Source organism: Pongo pygmaeus, chromosome 17 (assembly GCF_028885625.2).
Source record: "Pongo pygmaeus isolate AG05252 chromosome 17, NHGRI_mPonPyg2-v2.0_pri, whole genome shotgun sequence".
Lineage (NCBI taxonomy): Eukaryota > Metazoa > Chordata > Mammalia > Primates > Hominidae > Pongo > Pongo pygmaeus.
In genome coordinates, this window is record NC_072390.2 from 70,211,795 (window position 1) to 70,230,273 (window position 18,479).

Genomic DNA, 18,479 nt, shown 5'->3' on the forward strand with positions numbered 1-18,479 from the left:
GTAAGACTTGCTGCTCCTTTAGGCTGGGAAAGCAGGAACTCTTCTGGAGTGCTAGTGGGAGAGGCAAGTTCTAGGTATCCCTGCTACCTGGCATATAACTGCTGTTCAATAAATATTGATTGTAATGAATGGCAGGATACTGATATCTTAGCTTTATTTCTTATATTTAGAGTCCTGAGTACTATTGCATATTTCTTAAAGTCTTTTTTTCTAACCATCTGCCAAAATACTTGCAAGTTGTGCCAAACAACACACCATGGAAGAGTATCTATGGCCCCAGGTTTCTGGATATGCAGGAAATAAAAGGAAGAAACTCTTAATCCGCAATTTAGTCCTTGGCCTCTGGTGTTTTTGACAAAGGAATTACAGTTAGACATGGTGTGATCACTTTTTATGGACAATAAAAGCTGAATATATTTTTAGCTTTTTTTGCTGTAGTTTTTACAATACTGATAATTGTAATTATCAGTATAATTGGGTCTCTCTATTCTATATTCTTTCTTTGTTTTTAGTACTATTTGTCAAAATCTTTTTCTACCTTTTTTTTTTTCAGACGTTCCTTTCTCTTTCATGTTACTTTCACATCTGCTGCCCTCTGTCTTGCCTCTTGGCGTCATCTTTTTAAAGCTCAAATGAGTTCAACTTCACTTTGTAAAGGAGTCAAAGGAAGAGGTGAAAGGTCTTACCCCAGGGCCTGGACAGAACCCAGGCTCCTGACTTCTCTGCCAGTTCTCTTGGCATTCTCCTTCCTAAAGTCTTTCCTAAGTAGCTAACTTAAAGATTCCAATGGGCAGTCAAACGGCATGAGAGATTAGTCAAGAAATGGAAGAAGTAGAGTTGTGTAATGCACTTAAGGCATCAAGGCAGTTAATCACACTCAAAGGCACAGGACAGTGCAGGTGAACAGTCGAAGATTGCAAACAACTGAAAACCAAACCAAACCACAGGATTAAAGCTCATTCACCTCACATATTTTCAGTATTATCAAGTCAAGGAATATTTACTAATGGAGGAAGAAGAATCCTCCTTCACGTCCAAGTGATGGTTAAAGGGCGAGCTCCATTGTCACATAAATAGGAAATGTGCTTAGAAATAACACATACGTGTCTTCAGTATGTTGACAAATAGGAGGGTATTTCTTATAAATGGAAACATTTCACCGGTGTAAGCTGTTAAAATTGTGACACTTTTACTCTATCTAAATCAGTTGGAGGATTTAAAAGAATTAACCAAATAGTTCTAAATGCCCCAAAACAATTCATGGTAAGAAGAGTTTTACTCCTCAAATTCTCTTTATTGGTAGTCTGAAAAAAAAAGAGTATTTCACAACTATCAAAAAGTGTAAAATGTACCATTTGTGTGTATGATATTCATATTTCATTTTTACTAACTGAGCAATGACCCATCTTCCCTCTACCAGGATGCAACACAAAAATCTATGAAAAAGAATATATGTATTTTCCCAAAAAGAAATTCCCTGAGCATGTTAATATATTTAGAACACAAATCACTTCAAGTATACATCTATATCTATATACCCCATCACAAAAATCATATAATTTTCCCAGCTTCTAAATATCAGCTGAGTCATTATTCATTCATGAGTACATTAACCTGGTGCTAAATCCTATAAGTAATTTCAGCCAAGAGGTGTTTTTCCCTTCTCATCCACCAAATTTCCTTTCCCGTTTTAGGAAGTCGCAAAACGGTAAGAATTTCTGTCCCCTTCCTTGTTTGTAACTGTCAGTCAGATTACAGAACGGAAAAATTTCAAGAGGATCCAGGAGACAGCACCAGGAAGCAGCAGGGACCTGGGTGATCCACAAAGGAGCAGGAGAGGCCTGAGCAGGCAGGGATGGCCAGAACACAGCCCTGCACTCCTCTACCAGTGCACTCAGCCTGCAGCAAGCTCAGCAAAGGCACAGTAAAAAAAAGTGAGCCGCGCCGATTTAAAAGTGTGCCTTCTGCGTGCAAAGCACGCCAGGGGTTACAAAAACCCTGGTGTTCTTCATGGCTAGGCAGCTCTACCTTGTTCTTTCTTCTCTTCAATCAAGTCAACAATATCCTCTTATGTTTTTCATATAGCTGGCTGCAGTATATTTTTCAAATCAAATTTCAAACTCTAAATAAAAATGAGTTGGTAGCCTTTGACATGTATAGAAATTTACAAGGCGGAAAAAAACCCTGCTTCAATTAAAACAAAAGAACTTAAGACAGAGCCACTAATAATTAGAAAGAATAATATTACAAATTAAATCTGCAGGGTGGCTCACTATTTTGGAAGAATTTTCAGTGAGTTATTATTCCAACTCTGAGGCAGCAAAACTGCCAGGAGAGATGTGAGTGGGCTCACTCTATGACGTCATAGTGATGTTATCATAGCTATAGAACATTTGAGATTTAAGCTATTTTCCAATATTATCCTACTGAATTCCCGCAGCCATCCCAGTGACATATGCAGGGATCACCAACGAGAAAAACAGAAAAGAAGTCATTATTTATATCTGTTTACACCTATCAGCTCTATTGCAGCCAAACTGTACATATACTCATTTTGCTTACATACTAATCCTATTGTTTCATTATCATCCCAATTTTATGGCTAAGGGATCTGAGGCACAGAGAGGTTAAGCAACTTGCTTAAAGTCACACAGCTAATAAACTGGCAAAACTGAGATTCAAAACCATGTAGTCTTGTTTTGGAGTTTGAGTTTTTAAGTACTACAACCGTATCTCCTGATAACTAAGAATTCTTTCCGCGGTGCTCATGGACTCCTACCAAAACCCAGCTTTGTAGAGTCCTAGGTCCCCTATACTGCCTGGCCATTTAGCAGCCTAGGGCTGTTTTGCCCATAGAGAAGAACACAAGATCATCTGAGTCAGGGCAGCACAAAGGAGGTTCTTGTCTGTTACTGCAAGAAGCAGGACCATTCATCTGTCTTCCAGACATGAAGTTGAGCTACGATGCAGCAGGTATTAATACACTTGTTTAATATTACTAGAGACAGAGAGAGGTTAAGTAATCGGCTGAGAGTTACACTAGGGTTTAGTGGTGAAACCAGACCCACGACTAAATATCAGCACACTAAACTGATTAAAAACCACCATATTATTATCTGAACTATTAAAGTGAAGTGTAAATACAGTCTTGTCTATGTGTACTAGCCTCTGGCTCCAAATACTTCTTTATATTTTTACACCTGCATTTCTCTTGCTCTTGGCAATAACTGAGCAGCCACTCTATGTTTCCTATTACTTTCAACGTGGTGTATCAGAGGAATGCCCACTGCCAACATTATGACTACGTTGGCCCTAGCTGAGAGTGCCTTAAACTGATTAAGTTACACCTGGCTAAAGATCTCTTGAAACACTTAATTGCTTAATATTTGGTCCAGGTGAAACCCTGACTTCTTCCTGGTTACACTCCTTATGTTACTTATTCATGTGGGAGTTGGCTTCATTACCAGGCTCAGGGTTGGCACAGATAAAAGACTGCGGATGCTAAGCACATCACAACTCTAATATGTTCTAAACACTTAACTAAGTTGTTTCCAAACTTTTATTTACCAAATGCACTGATGTGCATGTGAAGAAATTCGAGGTAATGTTAAGGAGAACCTGATATATTATTTCAATTAAACATTATTGCTTCTGGTTATCTTAAATCTTAAACAGATGTAACTAAATTATTTATATCTCTGTTTACACCTATCATATCAAATTCATGATTGTCAATTATGTCTAACAGATCATCTCACATCTCAACACTTTCTCCCCCTTTAGCAACCGATTGCTTTTTGTTTTAGATGACGACTACTGCTTCATTAGGAGGTGCTGGGACATCAAAATAGGTTTGGTTATATCTGCCAAAAAATAGCTTTGTGACCTCTGAAAGCAGGTTTTATCAATTAAATGAGGGCAGCACATCTTCCAGAGGAAACAAATTCTATGACTCTACAATAAAGACAGAAATTAATTTTAGGTTTACTCCAATGTTGATTGTTATTTCTTCTATACCCTACTGTACACTAAGAAGGCCTGCTAAGGATAGCCAGTTGCAGAAACAATAAGGTAAAAAAAGCATTACCAAAAAAAAAAAAATGTGCAGGTGTGCTTGGGCATATGTGTGTGCATGTAATGCCGGGCACAGAATAGGCTCAAAACTTTACTAAGTGCATGCATGCATGAATGAATAAACACACCACACACGGGATACACGTCAAACTAAGAATAACATCATAACACAGAGAAAGATAAACATTCATTGGTTCTGCCAAAATATATTTTAGTGCATTCCACTTCTCTAATGTGTTTAGGGCTGAGCTTTCTTTAGGACATGGAATTACCTATAATGGTCCTAAAGATTTTAAGAGCACCATTTCCCCACCCTTTTCCCTTTGAATTCTAGTCCACAGGTTGATGCCTGAAGCCTAAAGCTGACATCCTTAAGAAAGGACTTAAGCTTAAATAAGTTTAGATGCGATTGGAGTGAACAAGTTAATTTCATTGCTGCAGACTTTCGTCAAGGTACATTACCAAGCAGGGTAAAAGCCTACATCCCTGAAAGAGTTTCCACAGTCACAAACCCACTTTTCGTCACATCTCCAATCACTCCCTGTCTTTGGGAAATGCTGTCACAGTTTGTTAGCAGTAATTACACTTCAGTGCAATGAGGTCTCAGATCTTTTCCCAATAATCAATTTTTAGAAAGCATTTTTGGAAAGCAGAGAAGGTATGACGGTACTGAGAGGTTGTTACAAGAAGGGAAAGCAGTACAAAGAAAAATGCTAACTACGTTATAGTTTGACCTTTTGCATACAATCCTAAAGGCACTCTTCCTATTTCTCGAGTCCCAAATGTCTTTAGTGCTGTGTTTGTACCTAATAAGCACAGACAGCCAAAAAGCCATCATTCCTAAGTACCTATTCCTTCTCAGGGAGCAAGAGTGATCAGGAAGACAGTTGCATCAGACACAAGCAGAAAGTCACACTTTGAAGAGTCGACATTCAAGCAAGAATGAAAAGACAGTGAGGCCAAGATTCTAACAGACATAAAATGATAATAATAATACTCAAAGAAACATTTCACAAAAGAAAATACATAGGTACTTCTCTAGATATATTCTTTGATCTTGAACTTAATTACGTAAAGCAAATTTAACAAAATTCTATCATTAGTCATTATTAAAAGTTCACATCTTCATAGTATTTTAAATCAAAAGGACTTTTCTCATCCATCATCTTCTTTAATCATCATTTTGAGATGGATTATCTATCTAAGTGGTCAACCATGCTACCCATCTTATACATTCAGGAACATAAGCTTGGAGCGAGTTAAGTGCCTTCCTTTTCCATGAGTCACAAGACAGAATAAGGGCAGGAATAGGGTTATAACCTAGGTCTTTTCATTTGAAATCCTCAGTCAGAAGTTAGCACTTGACCAGAATATCCTTCCAAATCACCTACAGTCTAAGGAATCTGGTGGACAACTTTTCATATTTGTTAAAGATATCTAATACTGCTAAGTAGAGTTATAAATGAACTCTGCTGTGCTTTGAAGCATCAAACTTAACTCTGGGCGCTTTAAACAGATGCCTTCATCTTCTGCTTACCAAGAGAATTGTTATGAACAGTGAGTTTCCAATCTGGTAAAGTTTTGAACAGGAATCACTGCCATGGTACACTGTAAAATTGTTACCCCATCTTCCCTTTCACAAAGCTGAAAAAAAGTACGAATTATCTTTTTTCTGTCAAAACATATGGCCCTAACTACTTTCAACTGAAAACAAAAGCATGAAATAATTACCAAATGTATGACTCTGTGGCACAGATTGAAATGAAAAAAATAAGTATGCAAGTTGTCAACATCTATGTCCAATCAGCTGCTTCTCTGTCTGTTACCCATTCAAATGCCCACCCTCTTCCCTCCTGCCCGGGGCAAACCTTTAGGTGAAATCAACCAGCAATATTCCACTAATTTAACTTAGAGCAGAGCTTTTAGCTAGCACAAAGCTAGATGCTTTGGTAAATTACATACAAAAAACTAGAAGGGCAGAATTTTCACTAGGAACTAGTTGGGAGATTTATGAAGTACAATAAGCAACTAGAAAATGTGATAAAGTGAGTAGTCTTTTGTATAAACCATATGTGCTAAAGAAATGTAAAGGAAGTTATCCTATAGGGTTATTCAGAAATACTTCTCAAAGGAGGTGAAAGATTAATTAAGAAGGGCAATAATATTCCTGAAATAGGACCAGAAGACTAAATGATCAACAATAGTTAGTTCATGACTTCAGGCATATTTAAAATATAATTGAGTTGGCTTTCTCTAAATATTTAAATTTTAGGTATTTTTTCATTTGATCTAATTTTTTCTTAATTCAAAAAAATGTGCTACTGGCTACCTCAAATATTCTTCCAGAATGAGGAGGGCATAAATAAATGTGAACAGCAGCAATTTCTTTAACAATAAAAATTACAGTAAGAATGACCCTTTCATATTTCTTTCCAAGAAATGTAAACTTTGCTAACTAAATTACTTTGTTCAATAATTTTGGACTTTCAAAAACAGAAACGTAAAACCCAGACAATTGCTTAAAATTAAGAGAAGCAGTTTAAAATTCTCAGTGTTGATGAAATTAATGAGAAATTGTCTTTACAAGAAGAGCAGCAGTTTTACACAACAAAAGGCTCAGAATTATTTCTGTCTTTTTTGTCTTCCTTGATAAATTAGCATCTAGTGAGAATTCAAGAGAAATATACAGACAGGTTAAAAGAAGCAAGGAATGTTTCCTATCTTTCTTTTTCCTGGTGGAGAAACATTCATTAAAATAGATAGTTCTTTGTTTACATAATTAGGAAATATTAGGTCCTCTGTTTGGAACTTCCTAATCTATAAATAGACATAAATGAATGTGTGTGTGTGTATACACGTATATACATGTGCGTAGATACATATATGTATACATATATACGTATATATGTATATGCATGTATACGTGTACATATATGTATATACACATACACACATCCATTTATTTACCCACATTATACAGCTCTACTTACATATTATTTACACACATTATACATATATACATATGTGTGTGTATAGCATGCATGTATGTGTATGCCTGTGTGTGTATATAACATTAAAATTAAAGATTTATAAAGCATAGAAGTAGGGGGATAGGAAGGAACTGCTTAATGGATACAGGGTTTCCTTCTGGGCTGGGGAAAATGTTGTAGAACTAGACAGAGGTAGTGATTGCTCAACATTGTGAATGTACTAAATATTACTGAATGGTTTACTTCAAAATGGTTAATTTTACATTATGTGACTTTCACCTCAATTAAAAAAACAAAATAACACATAGTAGTAGGCCCTTAAGTTACATGTTGTCCTTCAGAAAAAAAATATTAGCAAGGGCCCATCTGTAGGCAGATGGAATTCTAGTAGAGAGGACAAGATGATGGCCAAATTTCTTAAGCAGTAAGTCTTGTTATCAATTGCTACATGGAACATTTAGGTAAATAATGTAGCTATTATTAGGAGAGGAGGCTGCCTTTCCACTGAAATAAAAAACTGCTCTCTTACCAAAGTCACTCATGCTCTCTTTGTTAGCAAACTCAATGTTCTTCATTCTACCGAGAAAATGAACCTATGATTTTTCCCTCATTGCCAAAATGTCTTAAGGGAGCCAAATGGCTATAAATAATGATCCTTAATGTGCTCTACAGAGCAGGAGACATCTTTCTAGATTTGGTTCTATCATTAATAGATAGAGGTTCTTAACCTCTTTCTCAATCTTCAATATTCATTTGAAAAATGTAGTTCATAGCATTTGCCACTGCAACGAGACACTGAGAAAACACTGAAATAGCAGGGGCCCTAAGGTATTTAATTTGTAGAGCATGTCCAGTGCCTGAATGATGCTGAAAATATTTTTTGATGTTGATGAACCTCAGTGTTCTTAAACTGAAAGTTTCTTGACATGTGGATAAGCTATTCAGCTCTTTTTTCCAGTAAGTCCAAACAGGATTGTGTACTAACAGTATAATATGGAGAGGAATATGGAACAAATATTGGGGAAGAATGAGCTCAATTTTCATTAAATGTATTTCATCTTCTAAACTTTCCGAAGACTTTTTTTTTTTTTTTTTAAGAAATTCATATCTTGGCCAGGCGTAGTGGTTCACACCTGTAATCCCAGGACTTTGGGAGGCCGAGGTGGGCAGATCACTTGAGGTCAGGAGTTCAAGACCAGCCTGGCCAACACGGTGAAACTCCATCTCTACTAAAAATACAAAAATTAGCTGAGTGTGGTGGTGGGTGCCTGTAATCCCAGCTACTCGGGGGGCTGAGGCATGAGAATTGCTTGAACCCAGGAGACGGAGGTTGCAGTGAGCCGTGATCGCGCCACTGCACTCCAGCCTGGGCGACAGAGTGAGAATCTGTCTCGAAAAAAAAGAAAAAGAAAGAAATTCATATCTTATATGAATTATCCAGGTCGTATCCCCCGATAAATACTATGGACTCCTTAGGAGCAAAGATTGTGGTTTAGAGCACATCCAACACAATGGGTTGCCCAAAGCAGGTACCCAATAAATAGGAAACAAGGAAGACAGCCAAAGTAGAAGAGAACCAGTCCTTTCCTTCACTTACAAAGTTTAAGCAGCAGAATTTTAGTGTTGAAGGGAAGTATACATCATGCACCCTTTTTCAGAAAAACTGTCCTCTGAATCATGAGTGGCTTCCATAGGTGTTGTGCATGGGGTGAACTTCTGGCCTTGTACCAGGAAGAAGATATCATATGGAGATGACCCAGATGTGAAAGGTATCACGCTGCAATTCCACAGTTGTCCAGCATTGGATGTGCAGAATTTCTCAAGAAGCTCATCCATGTAGAATTTACGAATATCTCTGACTTGCTATATTTGTGGTATCTATACCTCACTTTCTGCGTCCAGATTTTCTTTTTATTTTACTTTTATTATTGTAGGGACAGGGTCTCACTATGTTGCCCAGGCTGGTCTCAAACTCCTGGCCTCAGAGAATCCTCCTGCCTTGGCCTGTGTCCGGATTTTTAAAATAACAGTTGCAAGAAATTATAACAAACCAAGAGTCAGTTTATGACTTTAATCTTCCTCCCAAAATTCAGAAACATAATCAGAAGTCACAGGCAAGTTAAGACTGTGCATCATCTTTGATGGTGTTTCCTATTTCCATTGGATGGAGAATCAAAAACAGGTTGGACTGACTTATAAGTAGGCACAATCCAGAATGCAAACCTCAAGCTGCATTGACTGCTTGAAAAACTCTCCCATTTCACCTGCCCCTAATTCTTCCTGTTCTTCATCCCGTTGGCCTACACTGCTCATTTTGCCCTGTGCATGTGTTGTACCATGTGTTGCTGTCTTCTGTTTTATATTTATGATCTGTTTTCTGAAATCTCCCAGGCTGCAGCTGTGTCATTCCTTACCTGGTCACTCTCTATGTCTGGTAGATAAGATACTTGATGCTCACTTTCCGGTGATGAGGACAATGATGATGGAAAATTATCTTGCCATGCCTGTTCTCCACTTCTTTACCTTCCTTCCACACCCACTACTTCAATGAAACTGCTCAAGACCTCCTGGATGCTGCAGTCAAATGTCACTTTTATCTTTCAGCAACATCTGACACTGTTGACAATTTCCTCCTTCTGGTCAGATCTGCTTCCCTTGGCTTCTCTGACTCTTAAGTTTTCCAGGTCCTCCTATCCCTCTTGACTTTCAAATTCAATTACTTCTCAGGCATACCCATTTGAAAGGCTCCTCGTCACATTCATGAAAAAATCTCAACTCCTTAATAGGGCTCACAAGTCGCTTTTTGATCAGGCCACTGTTTATCTTTTCAGTCTCATCTTTCATGTTACCCTTTTGTACCATAAGCTCCAGGCATTCTGAACTACTTCTGGGTCACCGGATATGCCATGCTCACTCCTGCTTCCAGTTATAACCCTTGCATTTTGCCAGCTTAATTCCCATTCATCCCTGCACTTCACTCCCTCTAAGGCCAAATGTGGACTAGTTGTCCTTCGTATATCTACCTTAAGGAGCCTGTACACCCCAATCAATGCATTATCAGTCTAGGTTATAATAGTCTGTTTGCCTATCTCATGCTTGTCTTGTTCAGGGTTATATTCTAACACCTCACTCATAGTAGGCATTTGATAAATATTAGCTGAATTACTTTATTCTGTCAAACTTCTTGCCACCATCTGAGTGAAGGAGTTAGGAAAAGTACATTAAAGTGTTTTTTTTTAAAAAACAACCAAAATAACTCCTCCTGAAATAGGAAAGATGAAATCTACTGCCTCTCTGTAACTCTCTGAAACTGATAATCTCAGGCGATAGTGCTAGTCCAAAGAACAGATACAGGATTTCATCCAAGTGCATGTCAATGACTTACCATCAGTGGAAGAAGCCTGAAGCTCTGGCTATTTTTGTTCCTTAAATTCCCTGTGTTCTGCTCCTGTACTTAAAGCCAGATGCAGAGGAATCCCAGGATTTAGAATCTCTCATGTTAGCTCTCTTGAGTGCAATGTGGGAAAGAGAATGAAAACTTCCACTGCTTAGAAGTCCACAGAGCTCAGGGATAAAAATGAGCAGGAACTGAAGTCATGGTGTAAGGGTGAGAGTCTATGATCGGGCTTCTACCATATGGCTAAGAGAGGGTGTGGTTTTTGGCTTCAATTTAATAGCAATATTGTCTTTGGAGCCAGTTTCTTAAAAATGATATGTTTCTTCTGCTATATGCCAGCCACACCAAAGAGGGCCACATCAGTGTGACTGCTCCTAAGGTGAAATGATCTGTGGTGTTTTCTAAAATGGTCTGAGGTGAACGAACCAGGTAAGAAAATGCTAAGATTTGCATTTCCTTGAAATGCAATGTTATTTTTGAGCTCCTAATTGAAAAAATTTAAACTGCATATAATTAAGTGAGGGGGAGTGCACCAAGGTGGCTCACATTTAGGCACATGGTAAACTGATTTGCCGTTGAACTAGAAGGCTAATATTAGGAATGGGTGAGCCAAGCCATGCTTTGTGTTTGTTCAATGTCTCATACTATTTTTCAAATGTCATGGGCTCAGCAAAACCCAAAACACATTTTCTCAGCACTTCTCTCTATTTTTCAACCCATATGTATTTTGAGAGGAGTTTAATTCATATGTTTCTGATTTATTTACATGCAAGTCATCAGAATGTTGTTTTGTAGGAACCATTTGATGTCCAGAAAGCCTGTTGAGTCTTTTCTTTGAGGTTTTTTTTTTCATCCCTTAGGATCAGGAAGCCATGATTTCCAAATAGAAAAAAAAAAGAAAGAAAGAAAGAGGAAAAACACTCATCAGAATCCCCAATATTTTTTCCTCAAAGGTTCAAATTTTGTTTAACAGAGCGCATAGAGTCTGAGTATAATTCTTTCATTGGCAGGCTTGTATCATACTGTATATTCCTGCTCCTCATTGACACTGCCTTTCTTGAAGTTAGTAATGTCTTCCTTGTGGATACAAAAGTACATATTTGCAATGTATGAATAACAAGAATAGATCTTAAAGGGAGGTGGTGAGCTCTTCAAACACTAAGTGAATGCATTCTGTAACACGCTGTCAGGGCTGAGGGAGGGGGTCTGGGTATTAAGAGAGAGGAAAGTAGTTAGCTCCTCTCCAAGAGAGTCCTGTGAAAATAAGCACAATTTTTCACTCCATTAGGCATTGTGCTGGCATCCTCTTTCCTCAATTTATAACTGTAACTCTCTGATTCAAGTGTGGTCTGATGGTTGTTTGTGTGCATTACAAATTATAATAAAATTTTACAAATATTTCTCCATTTGTGAATAACTACAAACAAAAAACAAAAACAAACAAACAAAAAAGAAGCAAACAAAAAAAAAAACTAGCAATTTTTAGGACTTCCAAGGACAGTTAGTTTGAGTATCCCTACATTGAGACTTTTGGCAAAAGCGGTATCCCTTTTTTAAAAAAATAAGGTTTAAGACACTATATATTACATGTAGGAGGGCTTTTATCTTTTAACATCATTGTTGTCTACCTAAATTTGATCATTTTAAAAGTTATATTGAATGTAGTAATATTTTAGAAGACTGAATCAGATTTTAATAGTAGTGGACACTTTTTTTTTTTTAAACGTGCTGTATATAAAAAAGATTGGCTCCTCTGCAAGCTTTCCTAAATTTCAATCTGCAAACCAAATTAATGTTGGGCACGAAGCATCCAGCCGGTATCTAACACTATCTCATGCCTCTGAAGTATGTCTCTACAAATATAAACCCACATTTCCCAGCAGACTCTTTGTCCTCTGTGAGGGGAGCCAGATTAGGAATGCTGGTTAATCTGAGTGAGAACTGAAAGATTTCTACCTATGCTTCCTTTGAAGGCTGAGATATCTCTATTCCCTAAAACTCTTTTCCATTTTCCCATTTCAAAACCAGAATGGTGTTAGGGCTGAGAAAATTCAAAAAAGTCTTCTCAAATCAAATATCTCTCCAGCACAGCTGCTGTTAAGTGACCTGCCATGTTCGAAGACAGGCTCACAACCCATATACTACAGTTTTTTTGCTATGAGCCCCCAATACTATATATTTCAGGAAAGCAATGCTTTTAGAAAAAAACCCAGCAAATTAAACTTCTCAGTACATCACTCTTCAAATGTAGCTAATAGTGGCACGAGCAGCAAACAGACATGTTGTTTTAAGCTATCACACTGAATGATGATTTAAGGTTACATATGTGTGCATTAAATATCAGGCGAATAACCAAATAACTACCATTAAAACATGTGACTAGAGCAAATCAATTAATTGCCAGTTGCTCTGAATTCAAACATATCTCTGAAAACACTTACCCCATTGTATGAAGATTGTGAAACAGCAAAATATAATTGTCATCAAGACTCTTTAAAAAATGATTATTTAATACACCAACCTCTACATCATAAGGAGAAAGCTTGAGCAAAGAAAAAAAATGCGGCCTCATGAAGATATACATTCAGTAACCATTATAAAGCTATGGCCAATTTTCTCTCTCGAGTCGATCAGACAGACATTTCCCTAAAATTTAGGTCAATAATTTAAGTTTTTTAGTTTCTACTACCTTTTGATAAAGATCAGCTCTAATATAAAAATAAATATGAAGAAGTATGTCAAGCAGTGTGATTAGGTTTCAATAGCTGGCCTTCAGAACTAAAAATTCATCTCATATTTAAAAAACTTTCTTGGCCAGGTACGGTGGCTCATGCCTGTAATCCTAGCACTTTGGGAGGCCGAGGCGGGCGGATCACTTGAGGTCAGGAGTTTGAAACCAGCCTGGCCAACATGGTGAAACCTCGTCTCTACTAAAAATACAAAAAATTAGCTGGGTGTGGTGGTGGACACCTGTAATCCCAGCTACTTGGGAGGCTGGGACAGGAGAATCGCTTGAACCTGGGAGGTGGAGGTTGCAGTGAGCCGAGATTGCGCCATTGCACTCCAACCTGGGCAACAGAGCCAGACTCCATCTCAAAGAAAAAAAAAGCTTCCTTGGGGGAGCATGTTTCTGCTTTTTTTTTTTTTTGGTTCTGGTTTGCTGGTTTTCAGTTTAAAAGAAGGAAGATGTTAATGGCAGCATTTACTCATGAGATACCACATTATTGTTTCAAACGGTATAAATTCCTAATTGTGAGTAATATTTTGAAATGCAATAGCCAAAGTGAAAAAAGTCAAAACCTCATGGGCTACCCATCTTAGAACAGATTACCAGACAGGTAAATTTGAAAGCATTATAGAAAGATGTTACTTGGAAACAACAAAAAAAATGTTGCTGGGTAACATTCAAAGTGTCTATAATGTTCTTTTCTCCTCTTTGCCTCTCTCCATTCCCCAATAGTAGACCCTCCCTTGGCATATTCACAGATGCAATCCCTGCTGAGCTGCAGTAATGAGGAGTACCCCCTACCATCACAAATTTAGTAAGAGAGAAGTCACTGTGTATGGGAGATGAGTCTCCAACATCTTCCTTCTGATGGGAAATGCTCATAGAGACACACATGCCTCACTTGCTTTTCCATCATCTTATGGCCTGGGATGTACAGAAAGATGGAACCCCAAAGAACTCCTAACCATTATCATCATCTTCCTGTCCCTATGCAGCAGATGCACAGATTCCATGAGGTGTCTTAAATGAAATACACACACATACAGACATACACACACACACACCCCCCATATTAATCTCTATTGCTGCTATTTTTCAGCATCATTTTGATGTTGAACAATCTGAACTAATAGCCATTTTAAAACATGTCCCAAGCTTCTGGAGGGAATCTGCCCCCTATGCCAACCATTTGTTTCTTAACTGTGGTATACTTCTGACCATCCTGATGGACTGACCTGCTCTGGGACTGAACAGAAGAGTGGACAATTTTTTGTTTGTTTTAATTGAAGGTCCTTAATGTGGGCCACATGTTCCTGGCGGTCATTTGGAAGGCAGGGGCAGGGAATGCAAAGTGGCAGGGAGTTGGGGGGTGCGGGAGGGGTAAGTGGGGAGGGGCTGGATGATGAAAAGACCAGTTCCACAAGTGAAGCACATTAGCAACCCAGAGTGGAAAGGGCCGGAAGGAAAACCCACCCACCTCACCCCTGCGTTCGTTCTATCAACCTGCAATTGCTGCAATCAAAACCATATGTCGGTTCTTCCAGATCTTTCTCACAGGACAAACATGCGAAGGGCCTCAGGCCTGGCGTTGCCATCAAATGGTAATTGGTACCATATGAGCCACAAAATAGAAAAGCACATGCAAACAGCAACCACTCTCGCGGCACCCTCCTCCCTCCCACCTTCCAATCCCCTGCTTGGCCCCTTGAGAGGGATGAAATTGCAGGTCTTGCCGGGCTGCTAAGTGCACAGTGCACTATGAAAAACAAGTGTATGTGGCTCCAGTAACCACCTGTAAATCAGAGAGAAAGGAGGGTCCACTAGCCAAGAGCTCGTCCCAGAGAACAGGCGAAGGCAAAAGGTCACTCTGGGTTAATATAAGGTCATCGATCATGGGGGAAAATGAGCACAGGTGTGAAGCAGATCACAGGTCCGGAGCAGGGAATGACCCCCCCTGGTCCCTCAGCACATCCGGCCTGGAGAAAGCTCGTTACCACTAAGCCACATCTGTCTTCCTCCCCTCCCACCAGTGAGATAGTGGGAAAGTGGAAACCACTCCCCAGTTACAAGGCAATTAGAAGAAAAGTGACCCCAATCCCGTATCTGCTGCTCTCCTTTTCTGAAGCTCTTTTGCATCCCATTGTTCTCACAGCAGAAAAAAAAGTCAAGAAAACCCACTGAGCTGGGGGTTCTGCCAATTGCTGGTTGAATGTAATACAGTAGGTAAAATCCATCTCTTATTTCCACCAACACTGACAGAAGTACAAGTAGCATACGCCTCTGCATGTATATATTTTCTTATTAACTCGATCGGGCAGAAATTTGCAGAGATTTGTTTGGATTTAGAAGTCACAACAGAATGTCAGTTTCACAAACCAAGGCTCATTCTGTGGTGAAATGTACAGCTCTGGACCCAATCGTTCACCGCACACAGCTATTTGTTCCAATTCCTCCAGCAGCCGCTTCTGAACAAACAACTAACTTATTCTAAACACACGCAATGGCTCTAATTTTTCTTCCTTCTCCCTATCCCATTATATGTGATAATTTAGTCTTATAGGTCTTATGAAGTTTAAATATTTTCCAGATGGGCCAAGGGAGCACCGAACCGTGTAAACACTTTAAATTATAAAATGGCCAACTAAACACTTAAAACAGAAGAGGATGATGATGAGATTCTTCTTTTGCAAACAGTAATCTAGTGAGCTAACACCAAAAACTGTAAAAAAAAAAAAAGAAAAAAAAAAAAGAAAAAGAGGGGGGGGATTGGGGTTGGAGAGAGATATCAATTCCCTTTTTCCTCCCCAAAACTCTGGGAAGATGAGCTGATTCATCCTCATTTAGGTTGTATCTATTTATATCTTTTCTAAGTAAACCGTTTCTGAGAAAAAAAGATGATTTAAGCTCAATTTACAATTCAATACATCACAATGGTAAGAAACAAAACCGTGGTTGTAACCAAATGATAAATTCCACTGTCCTGCAGAGGGAAAATTAATAAGGCCTATTAACTCCGTCCATTTGCCCTGATCCTCAGCAGTTCTCTATTCCTAAAAGTCTGGCCACAAAAGACCTGAACAAGGTGGCACTTGCCAAGGACCCTCGGCCTCGAGTAAATCCAGGAACATTCGTAATGACAGTCAGCACCAATCCAAGAGAAAAAGACGTGAGCAGATGAAGGTGGTAAAGTAACCCGGGCAGAGCGAATTAAAATGAAAGTTCTGGTGAATGCCAGGGAAGACAGAAGTAGTGCAAAGCAAATGGGTAAAATACAAGTCAAAGCAGCACAGTGCAGCCCAAGAGGTGTCAAGTCAGGCAGGCTCGGGATAGACCACTTTGGGGAGACTCTGACCTTACCTCTGCTTTCCCTTCGTGGTCCAGGCAACATAGCCCTGTATCTGAGCATCTGCATTGTTTAAATTTCATCCTGTGGTGTTGTTTGCTGATTGGTCAGACATGGCTGACAGCATCAGAACTTCAATCTGACACACAAGGAGCAAGCAGGACCACAGCCCAGAATTCATAATGGGAGGGAGAGAGGGAACTTCATGCTGGATATATGAAACTCAGACCCACAGATGTCTGCTGCGAGGCCTGTGGCTGGCCTAGGGGTGGGAGGGCCTAGGATGAGACCGGGAGGAGGGCATGAAGAAGGGGAGGTGGGACAAGCCCAGCCACCCAAATGACCAGGCATGAGGCGTCCCCTGGATAAAGCTGCATCTGGAGCCCGTTTAGCAGCTTCCTTCTTGCCACTCCCAGTTCCTGTGACCTCCTGGGAACAGAGGAGGCCTCCTTCCCTGAATGTCTTTTTTACAGAATAAAAGTAGTGGTGTTTTCAGTTTGGGGCAATGCATTTATTTCTCAAAATATCTGACATTTTCCCAAGTAGAGAGAAGCTACTAAAGAGAGCCCAGTTGTCAAAAGCATCCCATCCAGATTTCTCTTATGGTGAGGAATGGCCTCCAATTTAATGGAATTCCTTAACTCTTTGATAGCAGCAAAGCAAAAAAGTAAAGGAAGAGACAAAAAGGTTGAAGGTGTTTAAGACATGGCAAGTAAACTTGCCATAGAAATAATGAAAACAGACAGAAAAGAAAGAAAATAGCTTGCAAGTGGGAGAGGAAAGAAGAACCAGTACTACTGAGTTACAGGCTAGGTCTATATTCTGATTCAAGTGCCTATTGCTTTCCAGGCCATGAGGAGCCACCTGAGACTCACTGAAAGCAATGGTGGCTGGCTGCAGATCACCTCCTTCTCTTCCCACTTCCAATCTGGCTCCCAGTACACACACACACACACACACACACACACACACACACACACACACACACCTCTGACCCAGCTATTGGCACGCGCACGCGCGCGCGCGCACGCACACACGCACGCGCGCACGCACACACGCACACACGCACACGCGCGCACACACACACGCACGCGCGCGCACACACGCACGCACGCACACACACACACGCACCCACACCCACACCCACACACACACACACACACACACACACACACACACACACACACACACACACACACACACACACACACACACCCCCCTGACCCAGCTATTGGCAACGGGTGCAACTGAGTTTACCTGATGTAAAATGCAGGATCGCTTTCCCTTCTGAAAGTTTATATGTAGGATTATCACCTCCAATTAAGGATCAGTGTTAGTCTATTTAAACTCTTGCCTTCGTGTCCCTACTACATAGAATCATGACTGCGCAACTCTAGGGAGGAATATCAGTCAAATATAAAAATCCAAGCAGACTTCCCTAGGGCTCAGCAAAGGACATTACTTGCAATTTTTCTCTTTCCCAATTTCTCCTTTTCCAGAATTCTTTGTTAGAATTTTGGGGAAGGTATCATAGATTCTGTAATAATTACAGAAGAAGAAAAGATATAAGGTGAAGTAAGGACAACAGTGCAATAAAAAAAGATGGATAAAAGTGGCAGGATTTGAGGACAAAATAATGGCTGGAGAGATCAGGTTATTAAAACAAACAAGTGAAATGGACAGAAAAAAGGAACAAGACCCTTTGGCTGAGGGGAAGGAAAAGGTTAACACAACATGAAAATCAAGATTTAATAAAAATTAATCCTTGAAAACACCATCAGTGATTTAAAATCAATTTGAAACAGTGAAATAGCAAAGCAGGACAAAATAAATCCATCTGGTTTAAAATAAAAGAAAACCTCTACCACAACCTTCTCACCTCTTCACCTCCAAAAAAGAGAGAAACAATCTCATTTTCCTTTCTACGGTGTAAACATTAGTTATATG

General features: G+C 39.4%; 1 protein-coding gene across 50 annotated transcripts in view; it reads right to left on the reverse strand.

Moving 5' to 3' along the window:
- TCF4 (transcription factor 4) overlaps positions 1–18,479 on the reverse strand; it is a 366,378-nt gene that overhangs the window by 62,293 nt on the left and 285,606 nt on the right. Inside the window, exon 1 of one of the 50 annotated variants that reach the window (XM_063653736.1) lies at positions 16,547–16,951. The exons of 47 other annotated variants lie outside the window; for them this stretch is intronic. In XM_063653736.1, the coding sequence (XP_063509806.1) occupies positions 16,547–16,615 (69 nt within the window). In that variant the 5' untranslated portion in view covers positions 16,616–16,951. Of the gene's footprint in view, positions 1–16,546; positions 16,952–18,479 lie in introns of those variants that run through there. 2 more of the 50 variants (XM_063653734.1, XM_063653735.1) reach the window with 2 other exon arrangements.